Source organism: Psammomys obesus, unplaced genomic scaffold (assembly GCF_907164565.1).
Source record: "Psammomys obesus unplaced genomic scaffold, mPsaObe1.curated_primary_1811, whole genome shotgun sequence".
Taxonomy (NCBI): Eukaryota; Metazoa; Chordata; class Mammalia; order Rodentia; family Muridae; genus Psammomys; species Psammomys obesus.
The window spans coordinates 47,989,068-48,014,194 of record NW_026585895.1 but is presented as its reverse complement, the minus strand read 5'-3'; the positions used below and the strand labels follow the sequence as shown (position 1 = coordinate 48,014,194).

General features: G+C 52.3%; 1 protein-coding gene across 1 annotated transcript in view; it reads left to right on the top strand.

Annotated features, from left to right (window-relative positions):
* The first annotated feature begins 2,223 nt into the window (after nt 1–2,223).
* The window catches only part of Niban2 (niban apoptosis regulator 2), a 49,212-nt gene continuing 26,308 nt past the window's right edge, over nt 2,224–25,127 (top strand). The window contains exon 1 of the mRNA XM_055600932.1: nt 2,224–2,442. Coding sequence (XP_055456907.1) covers nt 2,388–2,442 — 55 coding nt within the window. The 5' untranslated portion in view covers nt 2,224–2,387. The remainder of the gene's footprint in view (nt 2,443–25,127) is intronic.

The following is a 25,127-nucleotide window of genomic DNA, read 5'->3' as shown; positions in this document are numbered from 1 at the left end:
TGCCTGTGTGGGCCCCCACTGCCTGAATGTCCTGTCCTGAGTACCTGCTGTCACAATTCTTGTTTTTCAACTTTCAGCCCTGGTGCTATGCTTAAATCACCATCTTTATAACACAGTGTTCTGTTCCCTCCCTCAGACTTCTGGAGGGCAGGAACCAGAATGGCATTTTTGTCTGTTGAGAGGTGACTTCTCTTGACCCTCCCCATGAGGTGTCATTATTCTTACTTGACAGGTGAGAAAACAGGCTCAGTGAGGAATGCCTCTTGTCCAGGGTCACAGAGAGTAGGTAGCTTGGACTTTCTTATCTTTTCATCCATAATACATGTGTGTGCATGTGTATGTGTGCCATGCACACAAATGTGTACATATTGTGTGTGTGTATATGTGTGTGTGTGTGTGTGTGTAAACTACCACAGAAACTCAGGGCCACCTGGCTCATGTTAGATAAACATTGTAACACTGAATTACTACTTCAGCTCTTGTGTGTGTGTGTGTGTGTGTGTGTGTGTGTGTGTATTTTCTAGACAGGGTTTCTCTGTGTAGCCCTGGATGTCCTGGAACTCTCTCTCCATAGACCAGGCTGGCCTCCAACTCAGAGATCCACCTGCTTCTGCCTCCTGAATGCTGGAACTAAATGTGTGTGCCACCACTGCCCAGATTAGCCATTGGTATTTTGAAAGAGGGTCTTCCTATGTATCTTAGACTGGCCTCAAACTTGCTTTGCAGCTTGCTTAGACTCAAGGTCTTAGGATTTATCTTATTTATTTATGTATATGTGTGTTTTCCTGGGTGAATTTATTTGCTGCAGGTGAGTATAGGAGCCTGTGGAGGCCAGAGAGGTAGTCAGATCCCCTGGAACTGTAGTTACAGGCAGTTGTGAGCTGCCTAATGTGGGTTCTGGGAACTGAACCTGAGTCCTCTGCAAGAGCAGTGAGTGCTCTTCCCTCTGGGCCATCTCACCGGGCCCCATGGCCTTAAATTCTTGACCTGTCTTCCTCCCCTTCTCCCTAAGGCTAAGCATGAGACACACACCACCACACTCAGCCTCACACAAAGCACCTTGCAGCAGGCTTAGCAAATGAGTGTTTATCACAGTGGCTGAATGACTGACCCGTGAGTGACTTGAAAGCATGACTGAGGGCCTGCATCACCTCAGTTGTTTCCCAACCTTGCTCCTGTGGTGGTGACAGGCTTGAGAGACAGGTGCTTAGTTACAGGTAACTGTTATGACCCTCACTGGCTGCCAGGTGTCAGGGAGAGCAGCTAATAACGGGGTGAAGGCACAGAAGTATTGAGCCAAGAGGTGCAAGCAAGCAGCAGCTAGCCAGCCCTGGACACACACACACACACACACACACACACACACACGATATACCTGAAGGTAGTAAGCCTCCTCTACCAGTTTGGGAGGGTCCAGAAACTGAAACGTTTTCTCATGGTGTTAGTGACCCACCTATGCCCAGCCCAACTGTCTAAGTACTCAAAGTCCGAGGTCCCTTCAGATAGTCTTTTGCAAGTTGTAAAGAGCCGTTCCTCCTTTGTTCTGTCTAGCAAGCCAAGCCGCCCGCCGAATGAAATGCCCACAGGCCGGGCCTGAAGAATGACCCCCAGGCGCTGGGCCCTGATATCTTTGAACTCCAATCATGTTCCCCTCACTTCCCCCCACATCCCGTTCCTTCCCCTCCTATGTCCCTCGGTCCTCCACTCTATTCTACTCCATTTCCCCTCGCCATCTGCCCCCATCTATTGTGCAAGATGGGCTGGCACACCTTCTGGAACAGGTCCGATCAAGGCCAGGGGACGTCCCCAGTTCGGGCAGCTGCGGGCGAGATTGGGGGTAGGGGTCAAAAGGAAAGGGGCTGGAGGAATGCTGATTTCCCGCACGTCCGTCCAGGCGTCCCCTTGCAGTCCCTACGTTCTCCTCGGCGTGAGGAGGGGAGTGGGAGACGCTCAGGCCGCAGTCCCCAGGGCACCCAGTTTTCTGCGATGCCCTCATCAGCCTTTTCTTCACTGCTATCTGAATTGGGCGCACAGCCGGCGAATCTACCCCGGGTCTCCCTTCCAGGGATCTTCTCTTTGTCTAAGTCTACCCGCTGTCTGGAGGTCCCCGCCCGCCCAGGACTGGAGAGGAGGGCGTGGCTCTGACGGGGGCGTGGCCTGGCCTGGCAGGGCGGGGTGGGGCGGGGCGGGCACAGGGGCCTGGGCGCCGGCTGGAGAGGCTCTTGCTGCTGGCGGGAGGGACGCGGCGGGGATCGCGGTAGGAGCCAAGCGGAGCCCAGGCGGCAGCGAGGCTGCGGGGCGGTGGGAGTGGGGCCTGCGGACTCCATGGCGCCAGCGGCGTCCGTCTGAGTAGCGGCGGGCGGATCCGGCCCCGGCTTCTCCTCGCCATGGGAGACGTGCTGTCCACACACCTGGATGACGCGCGGCGCCAGCACATCGCAGGTGAGGACCGCTCAGAGCCCCGCCGGCCTGGTACTACGCCAGGCACCCTGGGCCACGCCTCCGTCCTTGCGGGGAGGGGTGGGGGTCCCCGAGAGTCAATGCCCGGCCCGGGGTGGGGCGGGAGCCGGCCAGACCCTCACTCTTCCTCCGAACTTATTCCCTTTTGGTCTGGACGGCCCTTCCAGGCCCTTCTGTGTGCTCCCTTCCCCCTTTGAGGAGCCTCGGGACCCCATTTCTCTACTGGAAGTTACTCCCCTTGGAACCCAGCCTGGCCAGAACCCTGCATCTAATACCCTAGATCGCGTGGCGGAGGGGTCGCACCCCCATTCTTCCCAACAACGTTCCAAGCCTAATCTCTACTCCGGACTCTGGCCCACAGTCAGAGCTTCCTGACTTCCCCCCTCAGCTGCCTTGTCCCACCTCGCCCTGGCCTCAGCCCCGGTACACGTGGCTGAAGCTTACAGCAGGATGGGCCCTTGGAGAGCCTGGGACCGAGCGTGGAGAGTGGAGCTAAGGAGAGATGAGGTGCCCTTGAGGGGGCGGGTCCCTGGCCTGAGGCTCCAAACCAGCAGAGTGCTGGCACTACAACTTCGGGGGGCTGGTTGTTCATGGCCAGAGCCGGCTCCCTCAGGGCCTGTGTCCAGCCTCCCAGTACCTTCAGCCAGCCTTGTTCGCAGCCTGTCATGGCATGGTGGACACTTCTCAAGAGGGAGTTCCTCCCAAATCTGTGGAGGAGCCCAGGATCCTGGGTTGGTTCACTGTGGAGAGGGAAATGGGTTGAGAATCTCAGGCTGTCCCAAAACTCAGCTTGGGCTGACCACACAGGCAAGTCAGGCCAGGCAGTCTTGAATGCAGTTTCAGCGTTTTTGCCCAGAGCCAGCTCTGTAGACCAGGCTGGCCTGGAACTCACAGAGATCCACCTTCCTGGCCCTCGTTAGTACTGGGATTAAAGGCGTGGGCCACGGCTGCCCACCTTGGACCAGTCTCTTAACGTTGGAGAGCCTCAGTTTTTATCTTTGAAAGGGCTTGACCATTGTTGCCTTCCTATTGATGGTTGCTGAGAGATCTTAGTGAGCCTTGGTTAGTACAGGGTATATGAAGAGGCACTGAGACAAGGGGTGTCAGCCAGGAGGCTTTATCAGAGAGCACGAGGAGGAGACAGTTCCTCTGGCCTTATTTATTTGTCTCCCTGACCATTGAGCCGAGTGTGGTGTCCCTACATTTTCCTGATGTCCTGTTGAGTGCTCAGCTGTATCCCTCACCTCCCCTTGACAGCAGAGACCCTTTGAGAGCAAGGCCCGGTGTCCCTTACTCTCTTCCACCTCCAGGGCTGGACTCTAGCAGGGCACAAAGAAGGTGCTAGAGAAGGCCTGCCCAGTCACTGGGCCAGGCCTGGAGTTGGGGACAGAGGGGGTGATTTAGACCATTTCTCACCTCTGAACAGCTAGTCCTGGAAGGCTCCTTGTAGGACAAGGCCTGGGCTCAGGAAAGGCAGGGCGGAGTCTTCCTGTCCCTTCCCTGCTGGCGGCAACCTCCTGGGGTTCTGTAACAGTCTCTCTATTCAGGACCTCCTCTCACTCCTCTTAGCAAGCATGGGTGGGGTGTGCCCTACTTCAGTGGGGTTTTTCTTTTCCCCACACCCAGATCTCCCACCTTCCCTAGCCCTGAGCTGAGAACTCACCCCTGCCCTATTGGCCAATTCCCAGAGTGGAGCCTGAGCCTGGGAAGGTGAAGTGGCCCCTTCTGGAGAGGGCCGAGTTTGTTTCGTGGATATAAGCTGGGGAAAATAGGGCTGTGCCCACTCAGGACCTACTTGCCGGTCCTCCTAACACTTCAGTGCTATTAATAACCCCCTTCAGATGCCTTAGATTCCATGGCCGGCTCACCTGGGGAGTGGGGGTGGGGAGCTGGAAGAAGGTAGCCCAACACACACACACACACACACACACACACACACACACACACACTCAGAGACAGAACTTCCTTAGGAATCTGTTGGAAGGAATCTGTTGCCACCTCCAGCCACCTAGTCACTCTCCTCCTCACCCCCTCCCGAGCAGGTACTTGAGTAAAATTCCAGAGCCCTTCCTACCTGTGGAAGTGTCAGCTGTGGGAACACCCCTCCCACAGGGCCCTAAGCTCCCAGGCCTGTTAGGGTGCTGTGGCTTGGCTGGGTGTCTTGTATCCTCCCCTAGCAGGTGAGCAGGTGAATGCCAGCCTGCAAGTCCTGGCAAAGGTCAGGCGTGCTCTTACCCAGGGTGCTGTTTTGCTCCCCCGGTATCTTTCATCCTGAGATTTCAAAGCCTCTGGCAGGCAGGGGCTTGTTCCAGCCCAGTGCTGGTGATGCTGGTAGCAGAGTATGGAACGGGCCTGAGAGGTAAAGAGCCTGTGTCACCTAGGGGCTGCTTATTTTCCCTAGGTCTCAGTTTCCCTAGATATGAACAGAATGGGGTGTGGCAGCTGCTGACTGAAGTCCCTTCTAGCTATGAGGGCCTAACAATACTAAAATTCCCTACAAACCTTGGCTAGAGCAAAGTGTTAGCTGGCTGACCTTGGGCTAGTATCTCTAGCCCAGTTTTGTTGTTGTTTTATTAGATTTATTCATTTTATTTTATATGTTTGAGTGTTTTGCTCCTGTGTATATCTGTGCTTGGAATGTGTTCCTAGTTGGAAGAGGATGGGTGTCAGGTCCCCTGGAGCTGGAGTTACAGATGGTGGTTAGCTGAGGGTGCTGGGAACTGAACCAATGTCCTCAGTGAGAACAACTGCTCTTAAGCACTGAGCCATCCCTCCAGCCCTTTCTCTTTTCTTTGTAAGCCCTCCACCACTGAGCTATAGCTACTTATTTTGGGACAGTTTTACTAAGTCTCCCAGGTTGCCTTGAACTCAGTTTGTAGCCCAGGCAGGACTTAAGTCTGAGCTCCTTTTGTCTCTCAACTCCTGACTAGCTGGGTTTACAGGCCTGCACCATCAGACCCTTCCACCCCCATGCTTTCCTGGGGATTGGATCTCAGTTTTCTTATCAGTGAGATGGGAATATCAGTGGTAGCTAGGGACTGCTGAGAGGATCCAGTGGCTTAAAGCAGAGAATGCTGTACCCAGCCCAGTACCTGGGCAGAAGTGCTCAGCAAACATCTTATTATTGGATTGTTCTTGGGTTTCTGTAATTGGGATCCCTCTAGTATTGGAGTTCAAAGGGGTGGGGCAGTGGCAGCTACGCTTTCTCCTGGGGTTTGTCCCGACTGTGGAGTCAGTGGAGAACTGGGGTGGCCAGTTCTCTGGATCTGAGGATAAACAAGGGTTTTCTGAAGCTTTGATTTCTTCCTGGCTCCTTTCTGCTGTTTCGGTTAGGTGTGATGGGTGAGGGCTGAGTAATGACAGTGACAGTGACAGTGGGGTGTGTAGAAGGAACCAGGAGATAGACAAGTGGCTGAGCTATGCCAGACCATCCTTTCCATGCAATATAGGAGCCCTGAGGCCTTTGAGGGATTTTATGCAAATGGCTGGAACCTCCAAAACCAAGATACTACAAGTGAGGGGTAGAGACTGGAGCCCAAGCTGCCGGTGGGAGGGCTGGCCCTGGCTGTGATGGGGAAAATCACCTTTCTCCAGGACATCCTCACAGGGCTCCACCATTGTGGCTCACCCCTCCGTAAGGCGCAAGAATTACCCACAGAGGGCAGAATGTCCCAGCACCTATGCTCCCGTGTGCTCCACCCACCTGCCCTCCCCTCCCTCCTCCTGGCTAATTCTTTTTTAAAACCAGCAGCTTTACCGAGACCCAGTTCCACACCCTGCAGCATCCACCCACAGAAAACAGTTTTAGTGTATTGACTGAAGTGTGCAACCGTCAACATAGCTAATCTGAGAACATTTCAGCCCGCTTGAAATAAACCTCGGGCCCATCAGTAACCACTCCTATCCCTTTCTTTCCAGTCCCTCTCAACTCTAGGCAGTGTTGGTTGGTCAAACTTACAACACAATGTGTGCCTGGACACTTTGGGAGGGGAAAGTATGTAAAAACCACATCGTCCATCTTTCTTTCTTGGCTTCTCACTCTCCAGAAGAAATCATTTGTCTGGTCACTTCTTCCAGACTGGTGTTCGCTCCTGTAGCCGGCCTTTTCCTGCCACGGAAAGCGCTTTTCTTTGCCTGGGGGCAGTGTTACTTGTCCAGAGCCCTGGTGACGGCTACTTGGGTTTTTATTGGTATCTTGCTTGTATGCATTGTTCTGTTTAAACCTCCGTGTATACATCTTGTGCTAGGAGCTGCTGTGAGAGGCTTTAAGGAGACCTACTGATAAATCCATACATAGGCTTTGGAAGGCGGCAAAATGTTTCATACCCACTGCCAAGACCTACTTTATTACTGAGGCTATCACCCTTCTGATAACCGGGTATGAGAAAGGGATCATGTTTATTTGTCATGGAAAGCAAATAATATCTGTTTGCAAATTGATCTTAACCCTCCCCACCTCCTTGCCCCTCCCCGTCTAAAAGTGGCTGCAGGTGCAGGAGTAAATGGTGGTGCCGATCCCGCTACGCACTCCCTGCTGTGCTACCTATTTGTCAGGGGCTTTGCTAAGGGACTGGGCAGGCCGGATGCTGGACCAGGCCTGAGTCAGCCTCTGGGGGTGAAGCTGTCTGGGGACTCTGCTATCTCTTGTGTTGAGTCTTACATAATGTGCTTTTGTTGGCTTTGACCCTGCCCTCCCCTCCCCCCAGCCTCCTCTAGTCTTCTATTGGGTCGTCTCCCACCCTTTAGCCTGTGCTCTGGCCTCCTGGGGGCCTCCCACCTCACCCTCCAGGCCTTCCCACAAAGGCTGCCAAAAGAGACCTTTCTAATCCCAAACTGGGCCATAACCCGCCCTCCCTGCCTCCTGCCGCCTAAGGAATGAAGCTGAAAGACAAGAAGGGCTGCTCACCCAGCCCCCTGCCTGACCATGTTGCCCTCCCCTGCCCCTGTTTATTGTCATAGGTGGCTGGGACTGCGACTCAACAGTGTGTGTGTCTTGCCTCTTTTTCTAAACCATTTGCAACAAACATTTCTTCCAAAGGCTGCATGACCTTCCTGCATGCCGTGTGTCCTTCCAGGCGAGGACACAGACATTTCTTCGGATTCCTCCAAATGCTGGCCTTGGGTCCCTCCTGCCTTGTGGGTTTCTGGAGCACCAGGAGTCTGCTCTGTGGCGTTCCTGCCTGACTGTGTTTGGCTTTCCTGCTGAAGACAGGCTCATCCTGCAGCCTTACTGTACCCTGCCTGCCTTTCTTCATCTGGACATGTCTAGGAAGGTTCCCTCTTGGGAGCCCAGGGAACCCCTGAGCATCTGTCACACGCCAGTGCACTGCCGTGAATTGGTAGTGTGGACTGAAGTGTGTGGCCTCAGGACATGTGGCCACACAGTAACTGCTTCCCTGGCCTGCTGCCCACAGGGACTGGTCCATTTCCTGACTGAGAATGGCGGGTGATAGAGAAGGGGGGGAGGGGCAGTTCTCAGGCTGTGAATGCTAAAATGGGTATCTTTTTATTTAGACATGGCCTCATGTAACCCAGGCTGGCCTCAAACTGTATGGCGGAGGGTAACTGCGTATCCCTTCAGTGTTTATATTTTAAGGCAGGAATCTACCCCAGGGCCTCATGTATGCTCTAGGCAAGAGCTCTACCAATTGAACTACAGCCCAGGCCAAATCTTTTTGAGTTGTTCTTTGAGACAGGGTTTCTTCGTGTAGCCTTGGCTGTCCTGGACTCACTTTGTAGACCATGCTGGCCTCGAACTCACAGAGATCCTCCTGATTCTGCCTCCCAGAGTGCTGGGATTACAGGCGTGTACCACTTTGCTTGGCTCAGGCCAAATCCTTTAATTGAGCACTTACTAATAGAGCCACGATATCCTCTGCCTGGATTATCTCACAGAATTACCTCCAAGGCAGGCAGGAAACACGGAGAGCAAGGCCTTACTTAGCGACTAAGTCCAAACCCCACTGTGATTGCATAGCTATGATGGGCACGGGACAGTGTGGGAAGGGCTGGCCCCAAAGAGACATACACAGGGGGACCGGGGCCTGGGGAGTGGGAGATGAGCGGGGTCTATGCAGCTGTGTCAGAGGCTCTGCACAAATACATCCCACCCATAGTCATTACTCAGAGGCTCACAGTCTTTTCGCTTTGAGCAACCACCCCTCTGCCCCGCCCCCTCCTGACTCACTACACACTGTCGCAGAGGCATCATCCCGCGGTTACAGATTCCTGCGCTGCCTTTTCCTTCCCGGGCCCCACCCCCACCCACTTCCCTGCCCGGGGAAGCGGGGCTTTCTAAAGCCTGAGTGGGGAGCGACAGCCACACTCCTTTCTTGGAGTTTCAGGGCCTGAGTCACCGACGGACGAGGCTTGATGGTGAAACTGGGAGAACCGGAAGTGCTGCCTGGGTGGTGCCCCGCCCACCGGGGGACCGCGGGTCCCTTCCCATTCACCGCGCCCCATAGTGGATGGGGAATGGGAAGCAGGGCCCCCGGAGAGGGTCCTCAGAGCAAGACTTTGTAGCTTGGGCTTAAGTCTTGGCTCTGCCTCTTGATGACCTCAGGGCTCTTTGTAAAAGATGGAGATTCTTCTGCCCTCACAGGGCAGTTGGCAGGAGCTGGTATGTAATGTACAGGGTAGGGTAGGTAGGTGGTGACAGCACAGTGAATGACAGCCACTTTACTTATTTATTTAGAGACAGGGTCTCATGTATCCCAGGTTGGCCTTGAACCTGCTCTGTGGCCAAGGGTGACCCAGGACCCCAGATCCTCTTGCATTCATTATGTACTGCCGTTACAGGTATATGACACTGTGCCCATTTTCTGTGGTGCTGGAGCTGAAACACAGGGCAAGCTGTGCATGCTGGGCAAGATCCAACTAAACTAGGCGCCCAACTTGAACTACAGCTTAAATTTTTATTTGTTTGTTTGTTTGTTTGTTTGTTTTTTGAGACAGGGTTTTCTGGTGTAGCCCTGTCTGTCCTGGAAGTCACTATGCAGACCAGGCTGGCCTCAAACTTAGACATTGCTGGCATCTACCTCCAGACTGCTGGGATCAAAGGTGTGCACATTCACACCCAGTATTGAAACAAATTTTTTATTGGCTGTGTGTGTGCGATGGGTGTGTGTGGGTGCGTGGGTGCCGTGGTGCACATTCGGAGGCCAGAGGGCAGCTTTGTGGAGTTGGTTCTCTCTTCCACCATTATTTACATGGGTTCTGGATAATTGAACTCTGTCATGCTTACCATGGCAAGGGTTTTTAAAAGTCTGACTCTGTTAATCCCAAGTGACGGTTTTTTGGTTGTTACTCCCCTGGCCTTACTTTACACCTCGGGAGCCATGGCTGATTTGTCTGCCCCCTCACATATGGCCAGCCTTGTATTCCAGGAAACATGCATGTCCCAGCCTGAGCCATGCCACCAGCCTTTGGTTCAGGATGCCTGAGGTATTCAGCCCATATGTGCAGGGCTGTGGGACGGGACTGTTGTTCCTCAGCATTGTCCACTCAGTGTCTGCTATGAGGTGGGACACAGAGCATTAAAGCACCGTGTGTCCAGAATTAGATCTGTGGATCTGAACCTGGTCCTGTTGACGATTTGCTGTGTTGTGTGATTCTGGACAGAGGCTGGGCCTCTTTGATTGTCCTCATTTGTGACCTCAAGATCAATATCTTCTTTTAGAAAGTCTCTGCCTTTGAAAACCCTTTCCAGGGGTCCCAAGGTGCCCTTTGAAGGCAGGATCACATAGGTTACTATGTGGAAATAGGTGTACGTGCCCCTGAGACCTTCTAAAGCTGATGTGCTCTGGCCTCAGACATACTTGGTTGTTCTTTCTTTTATTCACAGTCAACAGTTATGAAATTTCATCCGGGCTTCATGGTACATGCCATGAAGCAGAAGGGTCAGGAGTTCAAAGGCATCCTGCGCTCCATATCCATTTGGATGCCAGCCTGGGTTACATGAGACCCCGTCTCAAAGTAGCAGCAAAGTAGTAGGACCTGGGAGGACCAGGGAGTGGTCTGTGAGGACCTACCGCGCAAGCCTAACTCCCAAGTTCACTCTCAGAACCCACGGCAGAGGAAGAGAATGACTGTGGAGTTGTCCTCCACGCATGTGCTGTGGCACTCGTAAGGACCTCCACCCCTGAATAACCACATGCAATTAAAAAAAAAAGTTTCAAACACAGTGACTGGAGTGCTCACTTTAAAGAGGAAGCGAAGAACAGTTCCAAAGCCCTTTCTGTGCTGGGACAGGCCAATCCTAACTTCTCAGTGGCGGCTGCCTGCCTGGAGCCTCCTGGCTGGCTGTGTTCTCACAGGGGAAGGTGGAGTGTGGGGTGGGAGGAGCCACAAGCTTGACTCGCCTCGGAGAGGAGGAGCCTTGTCCCGAGAGACCTGGGGAAGCCTTGGGTGATTTTTAGGTAAAAGCCACACCCAGGTGTGGTGTGGGCCGAGCATCTCCATGATGAGATGGTGAGAGGTGGGACACAGTCACAGAGGCATGTCCATGTACCGGGTGGCCAAAGTCTCAGTGACAATGACAGGTGGTGGGAGCTGTCTGCTGTGCGCCAGTTCTGGTGCCGCTGGGTTGAGGGAACCGCTACAGGGCTGGCGTCCTGCAGATTGTTGGATCGACAATGGCCTCTGCTTCTACCCTTCTGGTGGTAGGAGGCTCACTCTCTTCCCTGGCGCCAGCTCTGAGTCTGAGAAGTGGGCATCACAGTATCCAGCTCTACTGGGTCTTTGTGGGGGGGGGGGCAGGGTTTCCTGGTGTCTCAGCTACAGCTGCTATATAGACTTCATGGAAGGACTTTCATTCAGGAAGTCCCTCCTCTCAGGAGGAAGGACAGGGCAGGGGGCTGGGGAGATGGCTCAGCAGGTAAAGGAGCCTGTCACCAAGCCTGACGACCTAACTTTGATCCCTGCAGCCCACACACTGGAAGGAAAGAGCCAGTTGCTGCAAGTTGTCCTCTGACCTCTACATATGTGTAGTGGTGTGTGTGTCCCCTCCCCAGACACACACAATAAATAAAATATGAAATGAAACAAAATAGGCAGGCAGTGGTGACACAAGCCTTTAATCCCAGTACCCAGGAGGCAGAGGCAGGAGGATTCCTGTGAGTTTGAGGCTAGCCTGGTCTACAAAGTGAGTTCCAGCCAGGGCTACACAGAGAAACCCTGTCTCGAAAAACAAAACAAAAAGGAGAGAGAGAAGAGATCAAAATGAGAAAGTTGAGAGCTGGATTTGTGTGCTGGATGGGGTGCTCTGTCAGCTACTTGAACATCCAGGAGGAGGATGAATAGATTGGCTTGCAAAGTGTGAACCCCACGTTCCCTGTCCCTCTGTAGGGTTTGAGCCAGGAAGCAGGCCACACAGTTTGAATGCCGAGGGACACTTGGCAAGTCTTTCCTCTTGTCTGTGCACCATCTGTGTCCCTTCCTCTCTTTGCCTGTCTGTGCAGTGCTCACGAGGCACGTGTGGAGGCTCGGTTGTATCAAAGTGCAGGACAGCCGAGGTGGCTGGCTGTTCATTGCACAGAGATCTTGCCGAGGGAGGTAGCGCTTGTTCAGAAAGCTGTCCTGGACACGGTGTGGGCCACATTCCAAGAAGGTTCCGGCAAGCACGGTGGTTTGTGTGACAGATAGTGGATGTTTCTGTCTTTCTAAGTACATGGCATTGAACTCCACCAGCCCTTTCAGGAGATTGTGTCTGGTCATGATGGGGTGGTTGTAGGCCAATGTTAGGGACAAAGTTGTGTGGCTTTGGTCCTGGTACTCTTCTTGGAGTTGCAAGTGACAGTAAGGTGGGAACAGTGACCCCATTTCTTGTCTCTGAAATATCTAAAGGTTCTGAAAGATGCCCTGTGTCTTGGCTTATGCCAGGTGCCAGGTATGTGGCGATAACAGCCTTGACCAGGTGATGCTGAAGGTTTGGCTCTTGTACTCCACCCGACCTCCATGCTGGGATTACAGGCAGGAGCCACACATCTATTTTATGTGGTGCTGGGAACTGCACCCAATGCTGTGGGCATGCTCTGCAAGCCTTCCACCAGCCGGGGCACATCCTTAGCATTGAGGTTTAGGTTTTTGAGTCTCACCATGTAATCCAGGCTGGCCTTGAACTTGCAGCATTCTTCCTGTGTCAGTCCACCACAACTTTCCAAATTGTGTGTGTGTGTGTGTGTGTGTGTGTGTGTGTGTTCTCTATGTGGCCAAGCTGTTCTGGAATTCACTATGTAGACCAGGCTATCTTTGAAATCACAGAGATCCATTAAGGGCAAGAGCCACCACACCCATCTGTGTTTTTAGGACAGAGTTCTTTGGAATGTGAAGGGTGTGGGAAGAATGGGAGCAAAGTGAGCTGAAGCTTTGGGGAATCCCATGTCCTGCTAGACTCAGGGAAAGTTTGCTCACAGTTGATTAGCACCCAACATCCCCTGCCTTGACTTTGAAAGTGCTGATGGGTAGTGGATAGTTTTATTTTTTTTCTGGCCTGGACTTCTGCCTCTCAGATGGAAAGATTGAAGTGATCTAAATGTCAGGAGGCTAGGAGGATCACATGGTCAAGGCCAGCCTGGACTACATAGGAGACCCTGTCTCAGAAAGAAATGAGAGAGAGAGAAAGAGAAAGATACAGAGAGAGAGAGACAGAGGAAAAAAAAAGAATGAAGGAAGGAGGGAAGAACAAAAGGAAATATTTAACTAGTATTGCCCTTCATTTCATCACCGAATAAACTGAGGACCTGAGAGTGGGAAGGCGGAGCCCACAATCTCAGAGGCCACAGAGCTGGACCCAGGGCGCCTGACTGCCTCATCTGCCACTAATTGGCCCAGATGCAGCCAGAAAAGGGCGATTGGGCTGGGCCAGACTGCAGAGGTTATAATTTAAAAAACTGAGTAAACAAACAAGTCCTCAGCTAGCAAGGCAGGCCCTGTGCGCGCATCACAGACGGGCCTGTGTCTGAGGACAGCCCAGGCTTGTCCACTCATAGACAGAAAATTGTATCTGGTTAAAAATAGCCAGAGCGCCACTCTGCCCCCACCCCCACTGCCAGGAAAAGGGGAGGGGAGACGGATTGCCCTTCCTTGTGTGGAGTTGGTTCCAGCTCCCTGGGAATGACCATAGGACAGGCATACAGGCTGTGCTCAGGACAGTCACTGTGTGGCTTTGGGGAGGGCTCCTTGTGTCTCTGGGCCTCAGTTTCCCCTTCTTTAAAGTGGTGGTGGTCTTCATGGTGACAAGATGAGGAGGTGTGAGTCAAGTGGGTGGACATAGCAGGCCTTTTGTGTCCCTCCGACGGGGCTCTGGCTGGGGCTTCAAAAGCTGGTCCGTTAGTCTTGGCCTGAGGTGGGGGCTTCTGTACTGAGCGGAGGGATTGTTTTCTTGGTGAGCCAGGCAGGACCCCTCTGCTGCTAGGAGGCCAGGCCTCCTTCCAGGCAGGGCTTTTGCAGGCTGCACTGCTCAGCTTTCCTGTTTTCCTTTGGAGATTGTAGTGGAATCCAAGACTAGCAGCTTGGGGTCCTGCCCTGCTGGCCTCGGCCCCTAAACCCACATGGGCCTCAGCAGACTTCCTGTGCAATCAGGGGCTGCCTCCCCACCAGTCACATGGAGAGCTTTTGAGTTTTTAAGAGGCTAGCTCTGTGTTTTAAGAGGTCAATGAGCAATAGACGTACTCAGAACTGTGTGTAGCCTTGGACGCCACCTGCCTCCACTCTGAGCCTCCTCTCCCTCATAGCGCAATGTACCATCCCCTCCAGACCCTTCCAGGCCTTTCTGTACATTGGGGTCATGCTATACATATTGAAAGACACTACGGGACTCTCAGCTTCATTCTATAGCCCCTGTGCTCAGGGCGGGGCCCTTGGCTGCCCATCGTTATTAACACAGTTGTAGCATCTGGGGGTTGGCTCCCCTGGGCTTCCCTGGGTAGACAGTGACTTTGGTGGTGACCGCCTGCTCTTCCAGCTACTGGCCAGTAACTGTTTCATTTGCTGAAAATCAGGGATGTCACTAAGCCTTTACGGTTACAAAGGTTGTGGATTTGTGGGTGGCCGACAGTCACTGCTCCATGGTGCTTAATATCTGGACATGTGTGAATAAAAAGTGCATTTGTTGGTCTTGTATAGGATCCAGGTTCAATTCCCAGCACCCCTATGGTGGCCCACAATCATCCGTAACTCCAGAGCCAAGGGAGCCAAGGCTTGAGTCTGACTTCTGTGGGTGTGCATCTGTTGTACACAGGTACACGCAGCAAAACATTCATACAGACAAAATAAAACATACAAATAGATATGTTACAAAAGGAGGGGGAGATGCCAACTCTCCAACTTCAATGCATAGGGACCTTGGAACCCCCTGAGTGAGGGCCTGGGGCGTGGTGCACAAAGGTGTTGGGGTATGGATCTCAGGTGCAGGAGAGCCCAGGCTTTCTCTCTGCTGCTCTTGGAAGGCGCAGTCTGGGCCTGTTGTGTCTGAGGCCATAGGCACAAGGTGCGTGCGTCCACTCAAGGCTTCCTTCCTCTCTGCGTGTACTCCCCTTAACGTGACTCACCGGCATTTCAGATCTTTGTTCTTGTTCCGGAGGGTAAGGCCAGGAATTTTCTCAACAGGCTGGTCCTCCTCCTGGGCTCCTGACCCCTGTCTCTGGTCTTGGCTGAACCCTTAGTGAGACAGGCAGGGGCCCAGGCTGCTACATAACAGGAGTATATGTTCGGAAGTGTATATAGACTGAGAGGCCCCTGTGTGCTTGGCATTGAGCTGGTTGCTGCCAAGCCCAGATCCCTAGGTCCTTCCTGTGCAAAGACATGTCCAGTTGACTGTTGTGAAGTTGCCACCTTTCCCTGAGCTCTGGTTTCTGTCCTGTGGGTTAATTATTGTCATTTGCAGTCCTGTCACAGATGGAGCAGCTTCCTGGTGGCCTGAGGTCCCCTGAGTGGGTTTAAGCCTGAGGCAAGCATTTTTACCCTCTTGGTGACTTCATTCCTCATTACCTGAGAAAGGGGTGGTGACCAGCAGTTTGTGTCCCTAGGCGGAAAATGAATGCTGAAGTTGCTGTGCCTGGAGCCTTGGCAACTTCTGAAGGCCAGGCAGGAAATGGTGGCCTGAAGAGATTGGCGGTCCACACACCCACAAGGCTTAGAGGGAAGTACCCTGGGTTAAACCTATGCAGCCAGAGATTTAACCCTACCCTAGCATGTATCACAGGGTATCCGAGAGTACTGATGAAAACAGAGAGAGAGCGAAACAGTGTATCAATAGGTATTACTCAAAAGAATAGTCCTCTGTCCCCGCCCCCCGAGACTGGGTTTCTCTGTGTAGCCCTGGCTGTTCTGGAACTCAGATCTGCTGGCCTTGAACTCAGAGATCTGCCTGCTTCTGCCTCCCAAGAATTGGGATTAAAGGTAAGTACTACCAACCATCACCACCACCCCCTCCCCAGGTCACTCCCAGCTTTTACCTGGGTGTCAGAGATCTGAACTCATGCTCACACATCAAGCATTTCTCCCACTGAGCCATCTCCCCATTCCTTTCCTGATTTTTTTTTTTTTAAAGCAGTAAATGTATCAAATTAGTAAGAATACTGTGACCCTTGTTGGTTATATTTCTGGGAGAACAATTCTAGTTCTCTATCTGACTCCAAAATTGGAGTCACTCAGTCTGACAAGAGCCAACAGGAAGTTGCAAGCACAGGGCAGGGTCTGGAGAGGAAGAACGAGGAAGATTCTGGAAAGAGGCTGGTCATCCGTCTGTAAGGTCATCTGGCTGTAAGTACTACCCCTTGTAGTACTGTGAGCGTCATGAGGGATGCTCTGCAGATCTGGCCTGCTGCAGTTTCCCAGGCTCCAGGCTCAACAGGTGCAGGAGCCCTTCATCGGATCAGGAAGAGGAAGCAGAAGACAGGAGCTTAGCTGACAACGTAGTTGGCATGCCAGGGTGGTGACCTTTTTCTACCATTGATGTGTGTGACCTAGGGCTGGCCCATCGAGCTCCATAACTGGCCCTGCACAGGCCGGGCCGTACCTTTTAGGCAGTACTGGGACTGTCAAGCCCTCAGTTAATCTAGCCCCAAAGGCTGGGCAGAGGCTATTCAGGAGCTGGAGTTAAGCTTTCTGGGAAAACCTAATTGTCTTTCCTTATCTTAGGGTTTCTGGGAGAGTGAATTGTGGAGCTCTGCTGTGACCTCATGCAGTCAGAGGACGAATAGAAATGTGTTTTGAGATAGCGTAGCAGTTAAGTTGTTTGCTTTGCAAGCCTGTGACCTGAGTTCGATCTCTAAAGCCTACATAAGGAGAACCAAGCATGGTGACGCACCTTTATTAATCCCAGATCTTGGGAGGCAGAGGCTAGCCTGGTCTACAGATCAAGTTCCGGGACAGCCAGAGGTACACAGAGAAACCCTGTTGGGACCCTCCCAAAGTACTGAAGACAATGAATATTCTTTTGCATGACAGTGGCAGGCCCAGGGGACCACTCAGTCTTAATCAAACTGATCCACAGTTCCATCCATCCATCTAGGGTGCAGAGAGGGCCCTGCCCTTACCTGTTAACCAGGCCCCTCTTCAGGATAGAGTGCTGACCAATCATGAATACAGCTTGGTTTATTATGTTTGTTCATTTTGTTTCAGGACAGGGTCTTACTATGTAGCTCAGGCTAGCCTTGAACCTGTGATCCTTCTGAGTAGTTGGTACTACAGCTGTGAGCCACCATGCAAGGCCTTTCAGCTCTATGGATGTCTTTGTGATGCAGCCTGGGGTTGTGTTTCTGTCAGCTCAGTTTCAAGCACCCGAGTGGCTTTGCACTGGCTCATCTTCCTGTCTCCTTTGTTCTCCTGCATCCCCCTCTTGTCAGGACCTTGGGATCCGGAAGCTTAGATAACAGCCTGTGCATGCGTGTGTGTGTGTGTGTGTGTGTGTGTGTGTGTGTTATGTCTGTGTGTGATGGGTGGGTGTGTGGGCAGGCAGGGAGGACTCTGGCATTTCAGCAGCTTGGGAAGAAACTGGACTTGGACTTAGGAAGAGGACAGTGGCACCATAGGCATCCAGCAGACACATGGTAGAGGGCTCCGAGTCAGCCCTTTCCTAATGGGGCTGAAGGACCTGCAACTCTCCAATTTATTATTATTTATTATTAGAATGGCACTGACACTTATGGGCTCTTCCGGTCAGGCAGGCCGGGTGCCAAGTGCTCCTGGCACGACTCACTGGGTCCTTACATTTGTAGTTGACACAGGGTTTTGATATGTAGCCCAGGCTGATCTTGGATTTATCATTTTCCTGCCTCAGCCTTTCTAGTGCTGGGATTATAAGCATGCCATCCCTCCACCTGGTTTAGGTGCGTCAATTAAAATTTTTATCTATCTATCTATCTATCTATCTATCTATCTATCTATCTATCTAGGCAAGGTTTTCTATTGTGTAACTCTGGCTGTCCTGTAACTCACTATGTAGATCAGCCTGATCTTAAACTCACAGAGATCCGCCTGCCTCTGCCTCGAAAGTGCCGGAATTATAGGTGTATGCCACCACGCCTGGATGTAGGTGTTTTTTTTGTTTGTTTGTTTGTTTGTTTGTTTTTTGATGTATTTATTTTAGGTGTGAGTGTTTTGCCTGTATGTATGTATATATATACAGCACATCTATACTTGAAGTCTGAGGAGGTCAGAAGGACATATATTGGATATCCTGGAACTGGAGTTACAGATGGTTGTGAGCCAACGTATAGGTGCTGGGAATTGAACCCTGGTCTTTTGCAATAGCATCAAGTGCTCTGAACTGCTGAGCCATCTCTCCAGCCCCTAAATTACTTTTTTTTTGGGGGGGGAGGGAACATTTTTGAGACAGGGTCTCTCTTACTGTGTAGACCAGGCTGGTCTCAGTGATCCACCTGCCTCTGGCTCCAGAGTGCTGGGATTAAAGACGTACACCACCCCTGCAGGCTGCTGCTGGGCTATTTTCAATGCTTGTTTTATGAAAGGAAATTGAGACTCAGAAAGGTAATGGCGGAACTGAGCCTGTGCAGTTCCAAAGCTCGCATTGTTCCTGCTTACCCTGTTGGGGCAGAATCTTCTTCAGCCTCCACTTGCACATCTCTGGTGGTTGGGAGCTCCCTCTTTGCAGGTCACTTGCCCTGTTCTGGGCGTTGGATGCAGGAAAAGCCCTCACTGAGGCCCTGGGTGCTGTCCAAGTTCACCTGCAATCCTTTGGTTTGGTCAGGCCGTGGCTGCAGCTGCCACAGCATCTGTTTTTCCAGATTCTGTGACTGCTCATGGCATGGCACCCTCCTCCCCAAGTACTTCCCTCTATCATGTGCCTTGAGATTACCCCCAAGGACCACCCATGGGAAGGAGCTTAGACACAGAAAGATGGGGTATGAGTGAACTGGTATCAGATGATCAGGCTCTTGAGGATCTTGGGTTCCCAGATGGCTCTGGGGATGGGGCAGTGACCCAGCTTCTCTGCTGATTGATGCTGTGTCTAGGGGTGAGGTGGCACCCCCACCCACAGTGCTGTGGGACCAGGGCTGTGGTCTGCTGAGGTCTGCTGGCTGTCCTTTGTTGGGTAGCTTCCCCTTTCTGAGTAATTAACCTTTGAATGACCAGGGCCTAGAAAAAGTAGATCCCAAATATGTCATGTTTTTTATTTCTCTCCCCCACCCGCCTCTATTTTGAGATAAAGTGGCCCTGCAGCCCTGGCTGTCCTGGAACTCACTATGTAGATCAGGCTGGCCTTGAATTTATAAAGATCCACCTGCCCCCGCCGCCTCCAGAGTGCTGGGATTAAAGATGTGCGCCACTATGCCCAGCATTTATTTATTTATTTATTTATCTATTTTTCTTTTTTCTTTTCTGTGTAGCCCTACCCCTGTCCCTGAACTCACTTTATAGACCAGGCTGGCCTCAAAGTCTCAAGAGATCCACCTGCCTCTGCCTCCAGAGTTGTGGGATTAAAGGCCTGTGCCAGCAGGCCCTGCTACGCTTCCCATTTCTTGGTTGCTGTACAGAAGGACTGGGTAGCCACTTATCATGTGGCCATTAGTGCTGGGGTAGACGAATCAGACCGTTTTTAACACTTCAGCCGCTGCCATTGGCAGTGTCAACTCAGGCTCTGTAGAGTTACTCATTTCATTTAATCCTCTGACACCTGAGGAGGTGGGGACTGCTTCCTCAGATGTACAGCAGGGGAAACTGAGGTTCAGACAGAATGAAGCCATGTGCTCAACCTCCCGGAGCCAGGGAGGGGTGGGCTTACTTCAAAATGCCATCTAAGTCTGGAGCATGGACCCCTTGCTGTTGCACGGAACACAGAGGTGGAATAAACAGATTTGTGCTTCCTTGTGTGTTCGGAGACCAGCTTGTATTTCCTGCATTGTGCTGGGCACACTAGGGATTCTCAGTTCCCTGCTTCACCCTGCCAGCTGCTAGATTCCCTGGACCCTGCACACCACGTGTGCTCCTCTGGGTTCCTAATCAGGGTGGCTTCCCACTGTGGTGTGGAGTTTACAGGTAGTGTGCTGTCAGGACAATTCTCCTTCTACCCTGTGGGGTCCTGGCATTGAACTAAGGTCGTAAGGCTTGGTTGTAGGTGCCTCTACCTGCTGAGCCAGCCATCACTGTAGGTTGCTTCTTTTGTTTATTTCATTTAAAATTTTATTTATAATTATCTCGTGTGCACGAATGTTTGCATATATGTATACCACATGCATGCCTGACACCTGCAGAGTTCAGAAGAGGGTGTCCAATCTCCTGGAACTAGAGTCAGAGCCAGTTGTGAGCCACCATGCAGAACCCAGGTCCTCTGCAAGACCAGCAAGTGCTCTTAACCATTGAGCCCTCTCTTCAGACCTGTTGTGGTTTCTCATTGACAATCCTTCTCCCTCATTAGACGCCTAGAGCCTGTTCCCGGAGACACACAGTACGCTCACCTCAGAGGGTGGGCAGGCCTAGGCTAGATGTACATAGGTTTGTCCTGCTCTGTGTTGATGCTGCTGCTGGAGGTCTGCCCCCACCCCTTTTCTCTGTCTGCTCCCCCAAGTGCAGGGATGTTCATGTCCTGGCCTCCTAGAACAGCCTGCCAGCTGGAGGCTGTGGGCACAGAGTTGATGCCAGGCAAGTGGGTGGAGCTGGGAAGGGATGAGAAGGCCTTTGTTTCTTGTGTTTGTGTCCAGATGGGAACCAATTTTCCCGACTGAAGTGGAGGATGTGGGGGGCAGTCCCAGGTGCTCCCCCAACCCCCAGACACTGCCCCAGGCCTCCGCCCTGGCTGCCCCTCCACCCTGGCTGCCCCTCCACCCCTCAGGCCCCTTCTGTCTCTGCATTTACCCTCCGTCGGACTTGTTGTTGCTGAGCTCTGGTTAAATATTTGCTAACTGAGAGTTTGTACGGCAGCTTTGTGCGAAGTCCCGGCTGACCACTCCCAAATCTGTCTTTGGATAAGGAGACCCAGCCCTCCTGGGCCTTCAGAGCCCTTTGCAGGTGGCCCTGTTGGTATCTGGAACTAGATAACCTTCTTCCTGGGGGTCATTGTTTACAGGCCTGTTGAATGCATCTGGGAGAGTGGGCAGGGCCAGACTTGGGTCCTATGGAGCCAGGGTGGAGGGAACCTGGAGGTCTTCCTAATCTCCTAGCCTCAGTCTCCATCGTCCTGGGTCTCAAAGGGTCCTTCCCAAAGCCCCAGTGGCCTCTTAACAAGGGACTGTGGCAGCTGTGGATTCAGTCAGTGCGGCCCACTTGATCATCAACAACAGAATCCATAGTATCTCAGGGTTTTCCACCACCGTGTGGAGTAGCAGAGGGTCTGTGACGTCATGCCCGGTTTTACTCTCTTGTGTAATGCTGTGCAGGTCACTGAACTTCTCTGAGCCTTGGAACCCTCATCCAGAGAATGGACTTGTCAGTTTGTCCTGTTGAGGGTTAAATGAAGTTGTGGTGACTATTACTAATTTGCTTCAGAAAGCTGCCTCAGTGCTGGCTCTGGGCAGCTGCGGCATGCATTAGCTCATGCTGTGATGGTTATAATTATATGCAAATGGGGAACCAAAGAGCCTTGTGATGTAGTGGTGGGGAGCAGGGCAAGGAAGTCTGACTGAGAGTCAAGGAAGGGCGTTCTGCCAAAGGGAGGGAGAGCACAGAGTGGGGACACAGCCAGGGCAGAGGCTGGGCAGGGCAGCGTGGCCCTCTACCTCAGATTCCATTCATTGCTACTCGCTCATGAGCTGCGGTCTGTCAGGACGTGGGGTAGGTGCTATGTCATTGCAGATGAGGAATCTACAGTTTCCTGGGGCTGGTGAAGGCCAGCTCATCCTTAACAAAGCAAGTCACCTGATCTTCTGGACATTTCCACTGTCCTTAGAGTCTAGGGCCTGGTGGACACGTCTTCCGATCTCACAGCTTCTCTTTCTTCAGTGGCAGCAATGCTCCTAGAAGCATCTGGGTTCTGGCAGGTCAGGATTTGTTGTACTGCTCTGTAACCTACGTGAAAAATGACAAGTCCCCAGCCAACCTGTGTCTAAAAAAAAAAAAAGTTTTGTTTTGTTTTTGTTTTTCGAGATAGGGTCTCTGTTATGTAGCTCTGGTTGCCCTGGACTCACTTTGTAGATAAGGATGGCCTTGGATTCACAGAGATCCTCCTGCCTCTGCCTCCCAAGTGCTGGGAGTAAAGGTGTGTGGCACCATTGCCTGGCTTAAAAAAAAAAATTTTTTTTTCATTTCTAGTGCTGTGGATTAACCCCAGGCCTTGTGCTATAAGTAGGTTCTACCCCTCTACCATGTCCTAACAGCTCTATAGTCCTTTCCAGTCTATCCTCAGTGTGGTGGAAAAGTTCTTTCCATCCTTCTCTTGTCATTAAGGTGGGACACAGTGCCACATGCCTGTAATCCCAGCACCAGAAGACAGAGGCAGGCGGAACTCTGTGAGTTCGATGCCAGCCTGGTCTACAGAGTGAGCCCAGGACAGTAAAGGCTACACAGAGAAACCTTGTCTCAAAAAACAGAGAGAAAGAGAGAGCGTAAACCATGGTCCCTGGTCACCTGGTGTCCCCAGCCCACAGCAAGTACACATACTGGCACACCGTGGAACTGTGTTCATGAGAAGGGGGTTTTTCTTTGTTAATTTCTGGTCTTCAGGAAAGAGGGTTAGCTCAGCAGAAGGTCTCTTCAGGACACCTGCAGCGAGGAGGGAGGGAAAGCTCATGTGACATCCACTTTCCCAACAAAGAAGGACTGTGTTGGATATGTCCCTTCATCCTCCAGAGCCTCAGGGGCCTGAGCTTCTGCACAAGCCTCTTCTAGTGTGAGGAGTCTAGAGCTGGTGTGGAGCTTGTGAGAGACTTCCTACAAGCTTGGATGAGTGGGGGCACCCACCCACCTTGGGGAGTCTCAAAGGAAGAGATAGTCGGGGGAGAGGGAGCTGAAGCATGAGCTCAGCAGAGGGGGGATGTTCAGATGTTAGAATACTCGGGGTACTGTCATGGCACATGCCTGTAATCCCAGCACTCAGGGAGGCTGAGGCAGGAAGATCTCTGTGAGTTTGAGGCCAGCCTGGTCTACAAAGTGAGTACAGGACAGCCAAGGCTACAGAGGAACCTTGTCTTGAAAAACAAAACAAAAAAACAAATAATAGGAGCCTCCTCTTTACCCCAAGGGCAGAGGGAGCCTTAGAGGGTTTGCCAGTGTGGACCAGCAGCTCTCTACTGCTCCTGGGATGGGAAGGACCAGAGAGCGTCAGGAAGAGTCTGCGGCTGAGGCGGGCATGAGAGGGTAGTGACCTGGCTGGCGGCAGGGGCAGGCTGTGTAGGCTGAGCTGAGGCCAGCTGGCCTGTTGACCGACCTGGGTCATCTCACAGTTCTGATTTTCTGAGGCCCAGAAGGAGGGCCTCAGGCACCTCCCATTGCTGAGGACACCTTCCTTTTGGGACATCTTGCCAAGGGGCCTACATTATCCTCTGCTCTCTGGAACCCCCCTTTCTGGACAAGCCTGACTGGTGTGTCATCTTCTGTCACATTCTCTCTTCCTGGCTCTGGTTCTCTACAACTCCCTGGCCTGCTGGTTCCAGCTCTTCTCATGGGCTGGATGATGAAGCCTGTTATTACCCTCCCTCCCAACTCCTACCTGATTATTACAGGTCCCAAACAGGAGCCCTGCATCAGGCCTCCTGACAGGGGCCACCCACAGGCTGCTGCATCTTTCCCAGAGACTGACGGTCTTAGTGGTGGGAGTGAAATGTATCTTCCCCAGCTTTGGTTCCCTGTTAGACTCAAACTGTTCTGTGTCGTGTGTGTGTGTGTGTGTGTGTGTGTGTGTGTGTGTGTGTGTGCGCGCACACACATGTTTCTGTTTGGATATCTATAGAGGTCTTTGCATGTGGCGGCCAGAAGGTGGCTTCCACAGTTGCTCCATGCCTTAATTTTTTTTTTTTTTGGGTTTTTTGAGACAGGTTTTCTCTGTGTAACAGAGCCCTGGTCCTGGACTCGCTTTGTAGATCAGGCTGAACTCACAGAGATCCACCTGCCTCTGCCTCCCTAGTGCTGGGAATAAAGGCGTGTGCTGCCATGCCCAGCTCCATGCCTGCCTTACTTTTGAGCTCAATCTGGAGCTCCTTGGTTCAGTTAGGCTTGGCAGCTATTCAGCAAACCGCCCCCCCCCCCCATTCTTTCTGCTCCCAGCACTGGGGTTAGAGAACTGGAGTTCCGAGCCTGGATTTTTTCGTAGATGTTGGGAATTCGAACTCAGATCCTCGTGGTTGGGTGACAGGCATTTTGCCATCTGAGCCACCTCTCCAGTGTGGCCCCTACACTGCTTCCTCTCCCCTTTGACCTCACCCCCCTCCCACATATTGTTTATATGTTGTGTGTTTCTTAGAGAGATCACTTAACCTCTCAGGGCTTTGGTGAAGTGAGGTCAGTGCAGGGCTGAGGCTATGGCTCAGTTTCCTTGCATGTGGGAGGTCCTGAGTTTGATCCTCAGGGCTGTAAGAAAAAAAAAAAAAAACCCTCATACTTTTAGATGGGCGTGGCAGCTCATATTTTTAATCCTCAACCTTGGGAGGTGGAGGCAGAGGGCTCAGGAATTCAGAGTCATTCTTGGTTAAACAACAAATTTGAGACCAGCCTGGGCTACATGAGGCTGTGGCGTTATCCTGGTGTCAAGGAGAGCTAAACAGATGACTGCTGGGGCATGTCAAGAGTGAGAATTCAGTGGACCAGAAGAAAGGCTTAGGTGAGGCTCTGAGACCTGGTACCCAATCCTTACGATTGGGCTGTGCTGTGTGACTCTGGGAGTGCGTGTCTACCTCTCTGGGCCTCGGCTCTCCTGTCTGTGCCAGTCAGATGATGAAGTTACTGGTATTTGATTTCATGACATGGAGACCCTGGGTCCCCTGCCTCCAGTCCTGCCCACCTCCCCTATCTCCTTATAGGGAGCCCTCCCCAGTGCTCTAAGAACCAGGCAGGCCAGTTGGGAGTCTGCCCCACCCTACAGCTGCTGTCACCTGCTAGGTTTCAGTCCCCACAAAACCCTGAAACTGGGCTGGGCCTGGTAGCAAGGCTTGTTCCACGAGCCCACTGGAGGGACCGGCCAGACCAGGGCGTTTGGCTCTGTGCCCACATCTGAGTCCAAATCAGGGCGGGACCTGTGTGAGGTCCCCGTGATCCACACGAGGTCGGCTGCCGTCCTG